Below are 18,283 nucleotides of genomic sequence, written 5' to 3'. Positions count from 1 at the left end.
CGCTCGTGTATCTCAGATATCATTGGCAATAAGACCCTAAGATTCCTTCTCTTATTCTAACTGTTAAGCAATATTTCCTAGCGTAACACCAATACATGTTTTTACAGATGAATGTTGTGTACTGATATAGTATTAATGTTGTAAGCAGCAATAACGAAGTTCATTATTTTTGTTGCTGATCTACAGTTATTATATACATATGTAAAGAAAAGATGATTGTGAAATACCGCTTTAGCAATAATGCTGCGTTTAACGATGCGCGTTGTACGGTTGTTACTTGACGAGGAAAATTCTATTAGAATGAATTTATCGGAGGAAGCTTGATGGAGGTATTGGTTTCATTATACGCGGACGGAGATCGTTTTATTACGTTTTATCAGCTTGTTATTAAAAATTTGTTGAATCTTTCAGAAAAACTTTTTAACTCAATCAAAGGGAATCACACGATGAGTCAGGCAATTGTTTGTTTCCTACCCTCAGGGATTCTTTCCCCTTCTCTAAAAACTGTCCCTTATTCATGTTCGCTCGACTTGAAACTTTTGACTCTCGAAGAAGGTTTCTTCTGAACTTCCCAGATTTTACTTAATCATCAAATTCTTAATGAAATTCTATCGTAAACGTTACATTGAGTCTGCTTTGATTATTATCGGGAAAATAATTGTTGAATTAGTTGTAATTTAAGCAACCGTCTCGGATGAAGACTCCTTTGTTTAGTAACTACCACTGGGTACGCATTTAATCTATTGAATTTTAATAGACGGGAGAATGCGGGGTAGGACAGCTGCGCTCGATGTAATCGATTTCTCAGCGTATCGTTCAAGTACGAAGGAAAGTTCAAATGCTCTTGATCAAATCAGTATTATACCTAACGAATCAAAAAGTCAAAGAACCATATCACTTGAGCAGAAGCCGTAGAGCAGGAGCGTGAGAGATTAGTAGTAGTAATTACAATTACATAATAATAATTATTATAAGAATTATAGTAATAATAAATTTTATATAATATATCTATATGTATATGTATAACATATGTATACATATATATAACATATGTACATGCATATATGTATACATACATACATATATATATATATGTACATCTGTGTAACAAAATAGAGATGTAAACTTTCTGGGGAGATCGAAACAATTTTAATGCAACAATTTTTCGTTTTTCAACGACGTCGATTACTTAAATGGATAGATAAATAGAAAAAGGAAGAAACATTGTCTTAGACGTACACTATATAATTTAGATTGTTTCTCCATCTTCACTACCTATTAATTTTACTTAACTGTTTTGCGTTACTAATCCGTACATTAGTACCTTTAGCTGTTACTGTGTTATCGTTCCTAAAGCGTGTTTCGTTCCCGAACAAAATTGATGGTTGCTCCTTTTACTTAAACGCGAGTGTATCGATAAAAATCAGTACAAAGAACAACGTGTAGTTGAACCAGCAATGGTATCGTCGACAGTAGTTAAACTGAAATTTGTATCGGTCGTCCAAGAGCTCTCATTCCTCCTCGAGTAAAGTCACGTGTATTTCATGCCCAATGTCCGAAATGAAATTTTACATCTCTAATATCGTAAGCAAATAAGATCGATTCTGTCTAAAAATTATAAAACGTGTGAGAGGAGAGTGTGTTAAAGGGGACTAGAGCTACGTGTATCTGTCTTTCCAAATATTTTTGGACATACAGGGGTGTAATTGGGCAGCGATCGAGATGGTGCAGAGATCTAACAGAAAAGAAAGAGAAGTCCTAATGAGACACATTACATATACAGGAACATCCGACGCGTGCATAAACAGGCATGCGTTTACGTCAAGATACCGTCGGCATAGTGACTTAAAAAGCGCTTACAATTATCGTGTACATTCGCTATAACAATAAAAGTAACGTCTGTGCATGAGGCGACCGTCGGCTCGCAACGTTTGCCCGAGACAACCGAGACTCACGAAGACAATACGTGCTTTGGACGAGAATGAAAATTAAAAAGAAAAAGACAAAAAAATGAAAAAAAAAAAAAATAAATATAGTATGAAATGCCTGTTACACTAGGTGCGGCGAGTCGCTATTGAAACGAAGAGAGAGGATTATATCATTTTTTAAAATGAATCAAGCGGGGGAGACGTGCTTCGTAAACGGTTTACGAATGCGATTAATCGACGTGAGGTATGAGGATCATAAAATGTTCCACGCAGAGGCGAAGTCGCTCGGCCTTTGCGGACGGTCGGTAGTACGGGATGGGTCAGATCCTTTGCTGCAGCAGCGGGGAACGGTGTGTCATCGTGGTACAGTGTAAGGGGATAAAACGCATTAAGCAAACAAAAAAAAAATAAAAAAAGGAAATTTGAAAATAAAAAAAATCTATACGAGAGTTTGTGCCACTCTACGTCATGTACATAAGAATTTGCGGTGCGAAAGAGGACGGATGTATGATATGCAATGTATGTGCGTGAGATATAGTGTGGTAAAAATGAAAAAAAAAAAAAAAGAAGAAAACAATGAAAAGAAAGAAAGGTTTACATTACACATATAGAGATATGTGATGTGTATATACACGCTATATATTCCATATATATATATGTATATATCATTTACGAATATACGATACGTAATATATATATAGGAATATATGTATGTATATGCACATATATGGAAATATTGAGATATATTTGTAAAGTCTGTTATTTGAAATGCATTATAAATATTTTAACCTCCTGTAATGAAATATTTAATAAAAAACGTTACCAACCAATCCGTCTACACTTTTAGCCAGTGCGTTTAGGGCACGCGCGCGCGCGCGTCTTACATTAAAAATTACTTTCTTCGTGTGCGATAGTACAAAAGGAAATGACGATTGTATAGAGTATAGATGAGACACGCTTCCTTAGAGTAATTACGATTACCTTGCGATCTTATCGATATTATCATTAACTACATTTGTAATTATTTAAATAGCGACACTGTCTGACACACGCATAATTCATTTTTAATCGACGATGAGATTAGAATACGTCGTTTGTATAAATACGTCGAGTTGGGTCGGTCGAGGCATACTTTTCGGGGCACGTCCCAAAAAAGGATAGATCATTTGGCCACAGGTGAACGGCTTAATTTGTTTGTACAAAGTGGATATAGTTTAAATTCCCGATTTCGTTTTACGCTACGAGATTATTAATTTAAACGAGGCGTTGGAATAAATCGTACAAGATAAATGTTAATTTTTTTGAAAAGAAAGAAAGGTTTACATTACACATATAGAGATATGTGATGTGTATATACACGCTATATATTCCATATATATATATGTATATATCATTTACGAATATACGATACGTAATATATATATAGGAATATATGTATGTATATGCACATATATGGAAATATTGAGATATATTTGTAAAGTCTGTTATTTGAAATGCATTATAAATATTTTAACCTCCTGTAATGAAATATTTAATAAAAAACGTTACCAACCAATCCGTCTACACTTTTAGCCAGTGCGTTTAGGGCACGCGCGCGCGCGCGTCTTACATTAAAAATTACTTTCTTCGTGTGCGATAGTACAAAAGGAAATGACGATTGTATAGAGTATAGATGAGACACGCTTCCTTAGAGTAATTACGATTACCTTGCGATCTTATCGATATTATCATTAACTACATTTGTAATTATTTAAATAGCGACACTGTCTGACACACGCATAATTCATTTTTAATCGACGATGAGATTAGAATACGTCGTTTGTATAAATACGTCGAGTTGGGTCGGTCGAGGCATACTTTTCGGGGCACGTCCCAAAAAAGGATAGATCATTTGGCCACAGGTGAACGGCTTAATTTGTTTGTACAAAGTGGATATAGTTTAAATTCCCGATTTCGTTTTACGCTACGAGATTATTAATTTAAACGAGGCGTTGGAATAAATCGTACAAGATAAATGTTAATTTTTTTATATACGTACGATATATTTCTCGAGACTTATATAAAACTTGACGAGATGTGATTCCGTGTAAAATGGAATTCAATTGTAAATGAATTAAAAATTTTCTGAGGAATTTAATGAAACAGGTCCGGTATGCAATACGCCTGACGGATAACGTATAACGATAATTATATATATATATACATACAAATATATATATATTGTGTGCTGTAAACAAAGATTATAATAATTTGTAATACAGATAAATTCAGGTAAATAAAATAAGTTGAATGTATTTTTCGATGTGGTTAAAAGTGAACTAATAAAATGTTCCGTATAGTAATCATCGACTATTGAATAAAAACCTTGAGCGCACTGCAAACTATTTTCTAAATCTTCCATCGATTTAACTAACCGTCGTATATAATGACATAAAATAATTCAATCATATGAAAATGTTAATTGCCATCATAATATTCGTTTAATCATATGCACAATTGAGTTTATTAAGAATTTCGTATGTGGACACCTTGGGTGTAATCGATCCACAGGACTTTCGTTATGTAATCGTGCATGTATGGTAAAGTGAGCGACACAGATACCGCATTATGGTTTCGTAAAACAAATTATTATTTAATCATATTAATTCATTTCAATTACTTACTTTTATAACTATATTATTTTTAATGAATTAGTAATCGCTGCGACAGTACATCATAAGTATTATCTGTGTTAAGGCTTATCAATATCTACACGGATGTGGTATACATATACGATTCCGTGTTGCATCATGTAAAACGTGAGTTTGGTTTCGGTTCAATTGCGAAGGCAACAGACGTTTTTACAAAGACATATACATATTTATTAATCATAAACTTATACTGCAATTGGAGTAGTATAAGTATTGCCAATTTAACTGATAGCTTCAAATGTACATATTCGTAGCGAGCTCCGAACCTTATTAGATGGATTTTGGATTGCAGTAAGAAATGGAACGATACAGAAACCAAGAGACTGGAGTATCATTACATCTGGAAGCTGGCTGTTTTCAAAGACATTTTCAACGAGCTCAATATTTCTCTAAACTACGTCTTAATATAATTGTAATTGCATAATGAAAATTACAATGTATAATGTTGTACATGTTAACTTCATCCCCCTTTTTAGTTACTAATCGTTAGACTGTGAATTCTTATGCAAAATGAAACATTAAAAATAATACATGTCAGACAGACACAAAGTTTTATTATTTAGATATTGCAAGATTGCACTTTTGATAATGTCATCGAATTCTCGACATATTCGATTTGTTTATAAATGTATTTTAAACCTGGAACCTGATTGACCAAACGTGAAACGGACTCGGAGTTCTGTGTATAACTTTGACGACTGACCAACTACGTCTGGATCTACTTAACTCGGAACTGTCCACGGATTCCAACTACGTTGGGTAAAAAATTATAGCTTTTGAAGCGAGTATCAAAAGTTAACGCAGTGACAATTGGGCTATAATGAATCTTTAGGAAGCTGATGAGTCCAAATGTTTAACGTCTCTCGCGGGATTTCACAATGATCACACGCGGAGTTACTTCTTTTACTATCTCTGCTGTCCTTTGCCGTTTCCTTCTACCAGATACAGGGTGAGTCGGAAAGTCTTTAAAATTATCCAATAATCATTGATTTTATTTTAAAACCTGGCAGTAATGCGAGGATACGTCTATTCGGTGATCTCCGGCATAAATTCATATACAATTTTGAGAAAAAACAACACTCGTCTTTACGTTTGTAGAAGATACGTCCGGAGACAAATTTTGTGTCGACATTCCGAAGGGATTTGACCAAGGTAAGTAGGTAGATTCAGAGGAAATTCTTCTCTGTAACCGTCGCCGAAGGGTGAGCTTCGTCGTCGGAAGTATTGTTCAGGGAAGAGAGAGAAGGAGAGAGGCGGGGTCGATCGAATCGAGTAACGAGAGCAGACGAGGGGGATAAAAACACGGATCGGAGCGAAAAGGATGAAACGGAGCGGTCTACGCTGGCAGTGGCACCTGGCCGGAGAGGGCTAGGGAGTGCGCGTTGGTACGGCGGCGTCGCGGCGGCTGCGCGATTCCGCCGCGACGCGGTGGCGAAAGGGTAGCGGATTCCGCAACAGTGGGGGCGAGCGGCCACTGGAGGAACAGAGAAAAATAACGGTGGAGGGAGTGGGAACGAGGAGGAGAGGGAGACGGCCTGAAAAGCTCCGGCCAGCCTGGGTGTTCGATCGCTCAATATTCATCCCTTGGCCGGACGAGAGCGCCCGAGAACAGCGGCTCCAGACGAGGGCTAGAATCGACCCTTCCTTCCTTTGCGTCCTCGCCCGCGGAGCTGTTCGATCGCGGCACTGTTCCACCGGAAGACGTACAGGACCGAGGAGTCAGCCGAGCCCGCAAAAGGATTCCTTGTTCGTTTGTGGTGACACGCGGATAACCGAGATCGTTTCCTCGAGTCATCTCTAGTTCGTCGGAATGGAGGGCAAGAAAGTCGAGCAGTATTACAGTCCACCGCCGAAGCTGGGCAAATGGGAAGGTTTCAGGGTCTTTATATGGAACTCCGAGACTGGACAGTTCCTGGGGCGCACAGGCTCTAGTTGGGGTAAGTTCATACGAGATTTATTCACCCGGTAGTGGACTGACGTGACACCGAATCGATTCACGCGCGATTCACTGATTCGATTATGTAATCTCCTTCGTGAGCGTATTAATAAATCTCGCGCCTTCGACGGAAACAATAGATTCCAGTCGCTGAGGACTGTGAAAGTAATTGATTGATTCATATACTTTTTATTGAGCGTAATGGACCGCTCCTCCCTGGAAATTCTGTCGAAATCTGAACGTATTGAGAGAGGCCGGGACTAGATTGTCTGACATTTACTAGCAACCCCATCGTTCCTGACGTAGGGCATCGCGATATACACGCGCACTGCAGTTCCCTAATGGTGCCATATACGCAATGCACTTATCTACCTTTAAGGATCGTCGTTGTGTTCTAACGAGCGAAGACTGTCCCCTACTGGGTATAACCGATTTCCAGTAACGTTTATATCGATATGCTCCACGTATTTTTCCGTAATTCGAGGTCGTAAAATTTTACGTGTGCCTATTACGAAAATGGCGAACGGCCGAAAGTGAATTTTCAGACATGCATATAAATAATCGACCTTCAGTTTCTTTTAGAACGTAACTCAGTTTCGATGATAAGATTAATTAGGTTTTGATAAGAAGTACATTTAAGAAAATACTAGTTTTATCGAGTGCACGTATCCTGTTTTGATAACAGAAGAGTTATTTCCTGACGTCATATTCGTAAGCGCGTTGCGTTTTCTCTCGGGCGGATCTTTAGAAGAAATGTATAGAGGGGCGGTAACCCTCGCGATTTTCTCTCTCATTGTCCTATTTTTGTCGTCCATGATACGGCTATAAAAGGGAAGGAATGGAATTGAGGAGTATCCCTGGTCCTTGAGTTTAAATTTAGAAGGCGCACCCGATTTTTTATTGCAACTTGCAATTCACAAATAAAACGTACTTTCTATTCTGTCACTGTTTCCGGTTAATCTTCAAATTATTTGACATTTACGCAAAACGTTTAAGAAATTGAGAAGTTCATTCTTATCATCACAGACTTAATATTTAATCGTATCGTAATATTGACTATGATAATCATTCTGATGTGCAATTCTGTGCGACTCAGTGACGTGTATAAGTAAATTCTCCATATTGTTGTGTTATGTAATAGAATTGCGGAAGGATTTACCCGGTAAGAGTCGGTTTACTGAGTCACTTATAATCGGAATGGTAATCCTTATCATTATTAATCGATTAGGATCTTTAAATTTAGAACGATTATAAAGAACAAGTAAAATCGTGAATCACTCAATTTTTCTTTTCGTTTGTTTATTTGAAGGGGGTTTCGATTTCCTGGGTTTTATCAAGCTTGAAATCGATCTGTAAGGAAATCGTTGCACAAATCACTCGATCTTTCAAAGCAGTCGTATTAAATAATAATTCGTCAATTTAATGTATCAGCTTCTAATTTCTTTTTGTTTTTTCTCTAAATAATAAATTTGGTCAGATTGACTATTTTTATTCCTCCTACATTTATTTTAATTTTGTACGAGGAGCTCGGGTGAACTCAGCTACTTTCTGTACTTAGACCTACGAATTCGCATCATTTTTTCACGCTTAACGCGAAGCAATTCGCCCCGTGGTTATTGTGTTAGCATACTTAAAGCAGCTTACTTATTCGCCTTTTGCGAGCTACATTCTTTCTGTCTTGTGTTTTACCGTCTTTTTCCCCCTCGTCTCCTCTTGAAGTTGATCGACTTCCATCAAAATCAATACAACCCAACGGTCTTACCATTCCGCAGAAATAGCTCGCTCTGATTTCATGCAGCTAGTTTGTTCATCGTTTTAACAAGTTCAGAAAATACACATGTATTCTTCCTTAATCAAACTTATATTATCCTTCGATATATCGTGTCCTGGTGTCATTATTATTCTTTAAATAAAGAAGTATTCATTTTAATAAGATTGATGAAACAAAAGTTGATATGGTAGATTCTTAAATTGAACATGATTCCAATTTTGTAAACGTTAGTAATTATCTTCTTGAAGCTAAAATATGAAAGCAATATGGTGGATGCTGAAACCGCTATAAAATGTGTAGCCATTCCTTAATCAAGCTTATATTATCCCTTAATATGTCGTGTCCTGTCGTCTTTATTATTCTTGAAATAAATGAATCATAAATATTTACCAATATTCATTTTAATTTAATATTTCTGAGATCGATAAAATAAACATTGATATGTTAGAATTATCATAGGTTCTCGAATACGATTGCAATTTTATAAATATTGATAATTAACTTTTTGAAGCTTGATCGAAATATGGAAAAGAATTTCGTGGATGCTGAAATTACTATAACATGAGTGATTATAAAAATAGTTTGTTTAGTCTGCTCGAGTGAAATTTAAGCAACGTGTACCGGAAGAAGTGGCTAAACATTCTTTCTGATGTTTATTATATTTTCGTTGAAACATGGACTCGCCGCGTTGCTGTAGTAACGTAACATTTTCACGGTTTTTTTGAGATATCGATCACTCCGTGTGCGGAACGCGACGGCGCCACAAACTTAGAAGCCACCACTGTTCTTTCATGAAGTAGGTCATTGATATTGTTGCCCTTTACGTTTGAATTTCGACACAGGTACGATAACGTTTTTCACTCTCTTCTTACTGTTCTCACTCGGATCTCCGATACGAGCAAATTGCAATGTGACAATGAAAGATACAATTTTTGTTTAACGAAATCGATTCACAACAACCATTCTTCTTAATTCATTCTCAATCGCTTCTTGCTATTCCCATTCGCATCTCATTAATTACAAGCAAACTGCAATGTGACAAACTAGGAAACATACAATTTTTATTTAAAAACAATTATATTTATAAAACTGTTTAATTATTTATTTAACGCCTTGCTTTCCGGTTTTGGCGGACTTCCGTATACATCATTTTTTTACGTTTGCAGACTTTGTTTAAATCTGAACTCTTTACATTCCTTTGCTCAACATCCCTGATCTGTCATTCCAAATGTCATTCATCTGGCATTATAAAACTGTTTAATATAATTATAAGAGATAAATAATATAATGACAGGATCGTATTTGTGTTATAAAAATTTTCTACGCCTGTTAGTCAGTATCGTAATAAGACAAGGTAGAAAACTTACAGATGCGATCCTCAGATGGAATCCATTTCTCATCTCTTCCACTATCAACAGTTTACGACGTCAAATTTTACGGTTCACTGAAGCAGTCGTGAGATTCTACACTTGACATTATATAATAGAAAATTTATTTATAACATGTATCTTTTATGTCGTACATGAATCGACTAGATTTTACGGTACAGTGAACCAGCTGTGAGATTCTACACTTGACATTATATAATACGAAATTTATTTATAATGTGTAACTTTCGTATTATACAAGATTGGCGCAGTGCCAACGTCAGGTAGATTCAACTGCGCGTTATACACTCCGCGTTCTACACTTAGCCCTTTAAGCTAAGTTGTCAGTGACCACGAAAATAGAGACACTACTTTCGCGGGTACACCTATGCAACGAATATTCAAGGCCATCGCGACAATTTTAGAATCATATTATATATGTACACTTAATCTGATGTTCCTATCGAATACGAGTACTCATCTAACAATAAGTAGCGATTTCATAGCGAGGGCTTCCGTTTCTGTGAGGACAGATTGATGTTTATAAAAGATTCTCATAGCAAAGTCGCGTCACTTACTCAATATCAATTCAGGCCAATTAGACCTCGGATCATAATTGTCTGGATGCTCCAGACATCGGTTAGATGCGATACGTTCGTATCAAGGGAATCATTTCTATTATATAAAACAATTGCTTTTCCGTTTCAACTGGTTTAACTTATCTCCAGTCGTTCCGAACTATCGTACAAGCAGCAATAATTTCTATTTAAAAAATTATCTACATTTACTATGAATTTTATACATACAATTAATTATTTATCGATCGTATAAAAAATATTAAAGAGACTTTCTACGTAGGATGAATCGTCAATTAATTAGTTAATTTGTTTGTTTCATTGACTGCAGCCAAGATCTTGTTATTCTACGTTATCTTCTACGCGGTGCTGGCTGGTTTCTTCGGGGCGATGTTGACCGTTTTCTATCAGACGCTAGACCCGAACGCACCGAAATGGCAGTTGGACAATTCGTTGATCGGCACCAACCCCGGACTCGGTTTCAGGCCTATGCCTCCTGCCAGCAACGTCGAGAGTACTTTGATTTGGTACAAAGCCAGTGACGAGGGAAACTTTCTACATTGGACCAAGGAGCTGGACAAGTTCCTCGAAGGTAATTCATTCTTTTCAATTCATTGTTATTAATAAACATTATTAATAGAAGATTGAAAAACAGTATTTATAAATGTGTAACAAGGGATCTAAAGATAGCAAAGCCGTGTCAGTCATCGTGGTTCGAAATATGGTTAGGCGACATTCCTATAGGTGTATTAACACGTTGATGCCGGCGCAAATTTTTATGGTATTTTCCATACGGCGGCGCCTGAAAGGCAAAATAATCGAGCATGACCCGGTGGGTCATACTGCCCAAAACAGACAGTATGACTCACCCATGCGACACGCCGGCATCAACGTGTTAATAACGCTAATATTAATTCTTAAGCGAGAAAATTGTCTTTGTCCTAATGGACCGGTTACGTCAGGAGCCGGTTAAATCCGGTCAAGGTTAGACCGCGATCTTTAGATCAAAGTCGCTGTCTTTAAATTATCAGCTTCTATGTTCATCATCATGAAATATTTTTATTATACAAGTCGCGGAAGAAATTATTTTCTAAAATTTTAAGTTCACAGAATACAAGCTTAAATAAAATCGTAATTGTAATTATTTATGCCTCTGTCGATTACGTATTAAATTAATGTAATAAGTACGTTATTACACGGATTATTGTTGATCCATTTAGAGTACCAAAAGCCTGCTACCGGAGTTGGTAATGGCGCCCAGATGAGAATGATGTGTGACTATGGGAAACCGCCGACTCCCGGCAAAGTCTGTGACGTCGACATGTCGACGTGGGGATCGTGCACGAAGGAAAACAAATACGGCTACAGTAAATCCGCTCCTTGCATTTTCCTGAAGCTGAACAAGGTACGTATAGCTTCCCGCCGTGACGCGTTCAGAAAGTCCGAAGCTCATTTGCGTCGCTTGACCGAATTTTACGAATCAGAATTACGCCGTGATCATTAATAAGTCAATCCAGTATCGAGTCTTCAGACGTCATTTTTAAACGAAACGCGACAGTAATCTTTGATTTTCGCTGGCCATAGATTTTCGGTTGGAAACCACAGTTCTACAACGACACGAAGAACCTGCCGGCCCACATGCCAGCGGATCTTCAAGAACACATCAAGCAGGAGGAGCACGCGCACAGATTGGACACTGTGTGGGTGTCGTGTGCCGGTGAAAATCCGGCCGATGTCGAAAACATGGGCGCGATTCAATACATTCCACGTCGTGGCTTCCCGGGTTACTATTTCCCTTTCACAAACACCCCTGGATACCTCAGTCCCCTCGTAGCTGTCTTCTTCGAGAAGCCTAAATGTGAGTAACATCACTATACTCATCGCCCGTTAATCATTAAATGAAATCAGTCATTTAATTACTTAAGGACCGAATTATGTACTCAGTAAGTGGAGAAGCAAGAATACTGACAGTAGGGTTGCCATATTTCTTCTTGCCAAAAACGAGAAAAATGGCATTTAATAGGAAAAAGATTTCCCAAATAAATTCTTTTGTAAAAAAAAAGAAAAAAATAATAATTTGATTAAAAGTACGGAAACTAAGAATCCAGACATATTTGTCTGTGTGGGTGTCGTGTGCCGGTGAAAATCCGGCCGATGTCGAAAACATGGGCGCGATTCAATACATTCCACGTCGTGGCTTCCCGGGTTACTATTTCCCTTTCACAAACACCCCTGGATACCTCAGTCCCCTCGTAGCTGTCTTCTTCGAGAAGCCTAAATGTGAGTAACATCACTATACTCATCGCCCGTTAATCATTAAATGAAATCAGTCATTTAATTACTTAAGGACCGAATTATGTACTCAGTAAGTGGAGAAGCAAGAATACTGACAGTAGGGTTGCCATATTTCTTCTTGCCAAAAACGAGAAAAATGGCATTTAATAGGAAAAAGATTTCCCAAATAAATTCTTTTGTAAAAAAAAGAAAAAAATTATAATTTGATTAAAAGTACGGAAACTAAAAATCCAGACATATTTGCATATTTAGTAAACCCGGAGTGATTTAAAGTCCGGGGAAAACACGTATGGTAATCCTAAAAATTGAAACTGTGCAAACATGGCTATGGTCCTTAAGGAGTTACACATATGTATAATGTATTAATTCTAAAGACATTAACATTTCGCTATTAAGCCAGAGAATGAATTTGATGAAAATCCTGATTAATTCCTAGACGGTGTGCTGATCAACATCGAGTGCAAAGCTTGGGCGCATAACATCGTGCACGACAGATACGAGAGGCGCGGCTCGGTACACTTTGAGCTGATGGTGGACTAAACGCGCGTCACTATCGCACGCCACGAACAACTGCGTCCAAGGGGAAGAGACACATAGGAAGAAAGAGAAATTTCTTTTTTAAATCAATCTAAAACTCTCGCTGCCGGATCGTGACCACTTCGTCTTTCCTCCGGTTTCCTCTACCTACGATACCGCCCCGGCCGCGTACCGTCTCACCGCGTCGTCTTAACTTAGAGATTCGTTGGGAGGAACGCGAACGTACTCAATCGCATTCACCGTCGTTCATCTCTCGTCCATTACGTTTTTTCACTGTCACGCTTCTTCTCACTGTCATCGAAGCCACGTTTGTTCGATACCAGATCTCGTTTCACCGCGGCGTGCACACGAGCGAAAACACGGCTGTCGCACGCGAACGGCAAGAGGTAAGTTCACGCATTCAATCATATAGACCGACGAAACGGACCAGGGAAAATTGGCTATCAAGCTCTGTATATCTACTGTATTTATAACGCGATGCATACGCGCGTACGTATGCATTCAGGATGCACAAAACGAGAAATTAGCGGATAAAATTCTGCACAAAAGTATAGCGGCGGTATCACTCGTTCTCTACCCGGGGGCGAAGGGGAGTGGTCATAACATCGCGGGGGTATCAACAACGCGTAAGAAGTTTCCCTTACTTATTTCCCACACAGACACACAAACAGAGAGAGACACATACACACACACCCCCGTTTTTCGCTTTTTATCATTCGCTGATTTGTCTCGGTCTCGTTGAGGGCTACGAACGCGCGATCGCAGTTCACGTTGTTTCATTTTCGTTTCACCGCGCCGTCGTCGGTGTCCGCCTGAACGAGACTGCTAACGTGTAGGGTACACCGATAAATCGATGCCCTTAGTGTCGTGCCACGTAGAATTAAGCGAGGCAGTCGATGAAAATGAGAACCGAGAAAAAAAGAGAGCGTTAGAGTCTTCGCGCCCGTCGTCGGTGCACCCGGCACGGTGGAACTTTCGATCTCGGATTCTCACGCAGAGAAGCTCTCGGGCTGCTCCGATCGAAAGTTTCCTCGTCTCGGACGTCGATTCGTACACACGCGTGCACACAAGTACACGCAGGCACGTGCACGGATGCACACGCAGGCCAGGCAGTATGGATTCAAGGAATGAAACTCCGTTGAAGTCGGGACCGGGTCCTCGAAACAGCTGCGGACGTTTACCTGCGAGGATCGTGCGGTGGAACTTTCGATTGAAAATCCCGCAGTGTCCTTCGTCTTTCCATCGCGCGGTATCGATCAATGAAATTCGATCAACGAAACGAGCAGGCATCGCTGGATTCGAATTCGAAGTTCCGCCTGTACGGAGCGAGACACACGCTCTGTGTCGTTCACCGTGGATGTAATTAATGGTGGTAATCGAATATAAAATATGAACTAACATAGAGGTAAATTAAAATAATCGTCGTGTTGCATCGTCGGGAGACGAGTTTTACTAGCCGTGTTCCTCGTTCCTCGAGAGATGTTCTATATCGGATCTAAATTTTGTTGTTACCGCCATTAAAACGACATTGATATATGTATATAATTAAAAATCGATGATAAAAAAAAGAGAAACCACACAGCAGATGAGGCCAGGCGATAATAAAATTTCGTTGGATTTCGATTTGTCAACAGACAGCGAGCGGTCTGCGCTGCGAATCAGTTTAATCAGCCTAGTGATAACCGTACGACACCGTATGGAATACGTATTTATGATTATATTGTACCGCATAATGATATCTAGAGCTAGTCCACGCAATCGTATAGTCGATAGGTTGTATCATACAGTCTGGAGATCAGAATAAATCTTGTTTCATTTCGTAGTACTTAATAACTCATTTGCAATTTGTAACTCTTTGCATTTCGAACGGACTCATCTTCACGTCACGATTGTTTCTGTAACGACGAGGCTGCGGATTTTATGTATCCATAGAGAGACACAATAAAACGTCAAAAGTGAATGCATGTTCCGATGCTTGACGCGAGCTGACTCGACGCGTAGACGTGTTTTGTTTTGCATAAAAATCTGCGGTCTAGCAGCGACGTTTAGCTCCTCCTTCCTACGCACTAGCGAAGCTATCTTAGATTTTATAAGCGAGCTGATGTACGTGTATGAATTATTTATCACCGTTTCGTTAACGGCGGCCAGTTAACGGCGTGCGTGTACTCGCGGGAGAATGGCGAGGAAGAGAACGGTCGGTTTCTGATCTCCGGTCTTTGTGGCTCCAAGGAAAGGAAGCTGGTCGTCCTGAGAGCTTCTTCGATTTTTCTGAAAAGAATAGCGTTTGCGCGGTGGTCGTCGCCCCTCGCCATCAGGGATGTCTTAACCAACCGACACGGGTCTAGGATGCTTGCTCACCTCGTGAATTAAATCTTAATAGCGAGAGTATCGCCTCTGATAATTGTTTGGAAACGCTTATATGTACTACATTCACTACCAAACTCATACTGCCAAATATAATCTGTTACCTGTTACGTAAAAACCCGTTCGCATTCAGTTGCATTTCACATTGTTTTACCTGTATATTAAATACTGTATGAAACGATTAAAATGTAGATAACAGATTCTCATTTCTTTTTTATCTCAACGTGAACGTAGACCGTTTCACTTTGGACGTGCATTCTGGACCACTGATACCCAGTGAGAGACAAGTAAAGGTCTATCTACACTAACGTAACGTCGACGTAACGTAACTGGCACGTAGGGTCTCCGTAGGTCGTAGGACGTACGTTCGCCAATGTAACCAGTACTGTAGTCTTTACGACAAGGTATAGGAAAAAACGAGTAAAAGCAGGGAGCTCGGGGGCCTACGTTTGATACCGAATTGGTAGGCAGACTACCTACTGTTTAGAGTCCACTACTTGCTTCGAGGGTCCTTTTGCTTTTCTCTATACACTGTCCTAAAGACTACAGGACTGGTCACGTTGCCGAACGTACGTCCTACGATGTACGGAGGACCCTACGTGCCGATTACGTTAGTGTAGATAGACCTTAAACATTTCATTTCGATTCCGTGCAAAGTCTAGTTTCGTTTTAACGCTAAACCTACCAAAGTTTTTATCTTCTTCTATAAAAAATATAAAGGAAAACGAAAATTATTTTGTCTTTGTAATTATTATTTAAGCTGGTATCGAACTAAAGTACCAGTACTAAATCGCACTCTAATGTAAAAAGATATAAATATGGTATATTAGTGTGCAAGAACTGTCGGTAGGTTTAGTGTTGGACGAAGCATCCGGGATACAGATTCAAAGTGATGAGAGTAAATTCGGGTTTAACGATTTTCTGATGGCCTAAGAGCTCGGTGCTATAGTACCACCGTGTTGTCGGAAGCGTACAAAGGATCGATCGATCTTGACACACATACATACATACATATATATACATGCGTGGTGCACGAGCTATAGATCAAGCGATCCGAACGGGCGGCGACTTCAGCGGTGAGCGCTGCCGAAAAACGATCAATAAATTTATTCCTATTTATTAATTGACGTGATGAACGAAAATAATGATGATTATTATTATTAATTTCTCGGGCCCTCGCCCGGAGCCGTGTTGAGACGAGAAAATAACAGATTAATTATCGATTACACTAATAACTTTTAAGACAGAAAAAGAAAATGAGAAGAAGTACAGAAAGAAGAAAACACGACGGAATATCAAACGCGAGACGTCGATGACGATGATGAAGACAATTTAGAAATTCCCTTAATTTTTATTAAAAATAGATTATTAAACTCGAATCCAGTAATCGGTTATACAGCGTGCATATATATTGTGATTGAGCAATTTCTTCTAACGACCATCCCTTATCGGAATATAAAATGTACGCTTCGCCTAAGTGAGGGTAAATAAATAAATTAATAGAGCAATCCAATAATCGAAATCCTAATCGTAATAAAGAGAAAGAAGAGAATGATTCGAGAGAAGTGAGTTTAGTCACGAATCAGATTGATTGCCAGTGATCATGCTTAAAGTTTCCTAGCTTGCAACGAATATCCACACCTCGAAATTGAACTGAGTACCACGAGACAGGATTGAAAGCTGATAGAAGTTAGAACATAAGTCTCATATTTAGGCACATTTTTTTCGAATATATTACTTTATAACTATTAAATTAATTATCAATGCACGTGATAATTAGGCAATGCCATCTAATAAATACACATATTCCATATTCCATACGAATATGGTATAAAACTAAATTCTTTTCAAATATGTTTCTTTATAATAATTAAATCAATTCTCACTGTACGTGATAATTATCCTAGTCAAGGCGTACTATACCTCAAGTATATTAAATGTTATCGAAATAACATATATATTTAAAGAAATGATATGTAATATAAATACACGTATTCGTGTACATGGTATAAGGCTAAATTTCGTTCTAATATGTTTCTTTATATCAATTAAATCGATTATCACTATATGTGATAGTACGAAACAAAACTGAATTAGATCACACAATACGTCAAGTATATTAAATATACGTACGTATAATGTATAGGAATAATGGTACGTAACATTAATAAAAATATTCTATATATATATATATATATATGGTATAAGACAAATTTCTTTCGAATATATTTGTTTATAACTGTTGAATCAATTATCACTATACGTGATAATTATGCGAAATAGTCGGGAACTAGATTCTAAAGACCGTCAAGTATATTAAATATACGTATTGACGTGGCATACATTCAAAAGAATAATATTTAACATAAATATAAATATTCCATATATATATATGATATAAGACGAGTTTCTTTCAAATATGTTTCTTTATGTCGATTAAACCAGTTATCACTATACGTGATAATTACAATTACCCAAATAGAACAGAAACGAAATATAGAATACGTCATGTATATTAAATATNGTTATACAGCGTGCATATATATTGTGATTGAGCAATTTCTTCTAACGACCATCCCTTATCGGAATATAAAATGTACGCTTCGCCTAAGTGAGGGTAAATAAATAAATTAATAGAGCAATCCAATAATCGAAATCCTAATCGTAATAAAGAGAAAGAAGAGAATGATTCGAGAGAAGTGAGTTTAGTCACGAATCAGATTGATTGCCAGTGATCATGCTTAAAGTTTCCTAGCTTGCAACGAATATCCACACCTCGAAATTGAACTGAGTACCACGAGACAGGATTGAAAGCTGATA

At 38.1% G+C, this 18,283-nt stretch overlaps 1 protein-coding gene and 1 long non-coding RNA gene across 3 annotated transcripts; one reads left to right on the top strand and one right to left on the bottom strand.

Annotated features, from left to right (window-relative positions):
- Positions 1-6,181: 6,181 nt before the first annotated feature.
- Positions 6,182-15,664, top strand: LOC108625373 (sodium/potassium-transporting ATPase subunit beta-2-like). Of its 2 annotated transcripts, XM_018025348.2 has the most exons (6): positions 6,182-6,555; positions 10,599-10,859; positions 11,488-11,672; positions 11,852-11,971; positions 12,394-12,547; positions 12,999-15,664. In XM_018025348.2, the coding sequence occupies exons 1-6, from the start codon at positions 6,429-6,431 to the stop codon at positions 13,100-13,102; spliced, it is 951 nt and encodes a 316-aa protein (XP_017880837.1). In that variant the 5' UTR covers positions 6,182-6,428; the 3' UTR covers positions 13,103-15,664. The 2 variants fall into 2 exon arrangements, with proteins under 2 accessions (XP_017880837.1, XP_017880838.1); XM_018025349.2 differs by lacking the exon at positions 12,394-12,547 and having other exon boundaries at positions 11,852-12,125.
- On the bottom strand, positions 9,404-10,069 carry LOC113464404 (uncharacterized). Its single transcript, XR_003389251.1, has 2 exons — positions 9,693-10,069; positions 9,404-9,578 (listed from the first exon to the last, which is right to left on the bottom strand). It is a non-coding gene; the product is annotated as an uncharacterized LOC113464404 (long non-coding RNA).
- Positions 15,665-18,283: the final 2,619 nt, after the last annotated feature.

This window comes from Ceratina calcarata, unplaced genomic scaffold (genome assembly GCF_001652005.2).
Source record: "Ceratina calcarata isolate Rehan_Ccalc_2016 unplaced genomic scaffold, ASM165200v1 scaffold351.2, whole genome shotgun sequence".
Classification (NCBI taxonomy): Eukaryota; Metazoa; Arthropoda; class Insecta; order Hymenoptera; family Apidae; genus Ceratina; species Ceratina calcarata.
The sequence above is the reverse complement of the archived record's forward strand: the minus strand, read 5'-3'. Positions and strand labels throughout refer to the sequence as shown.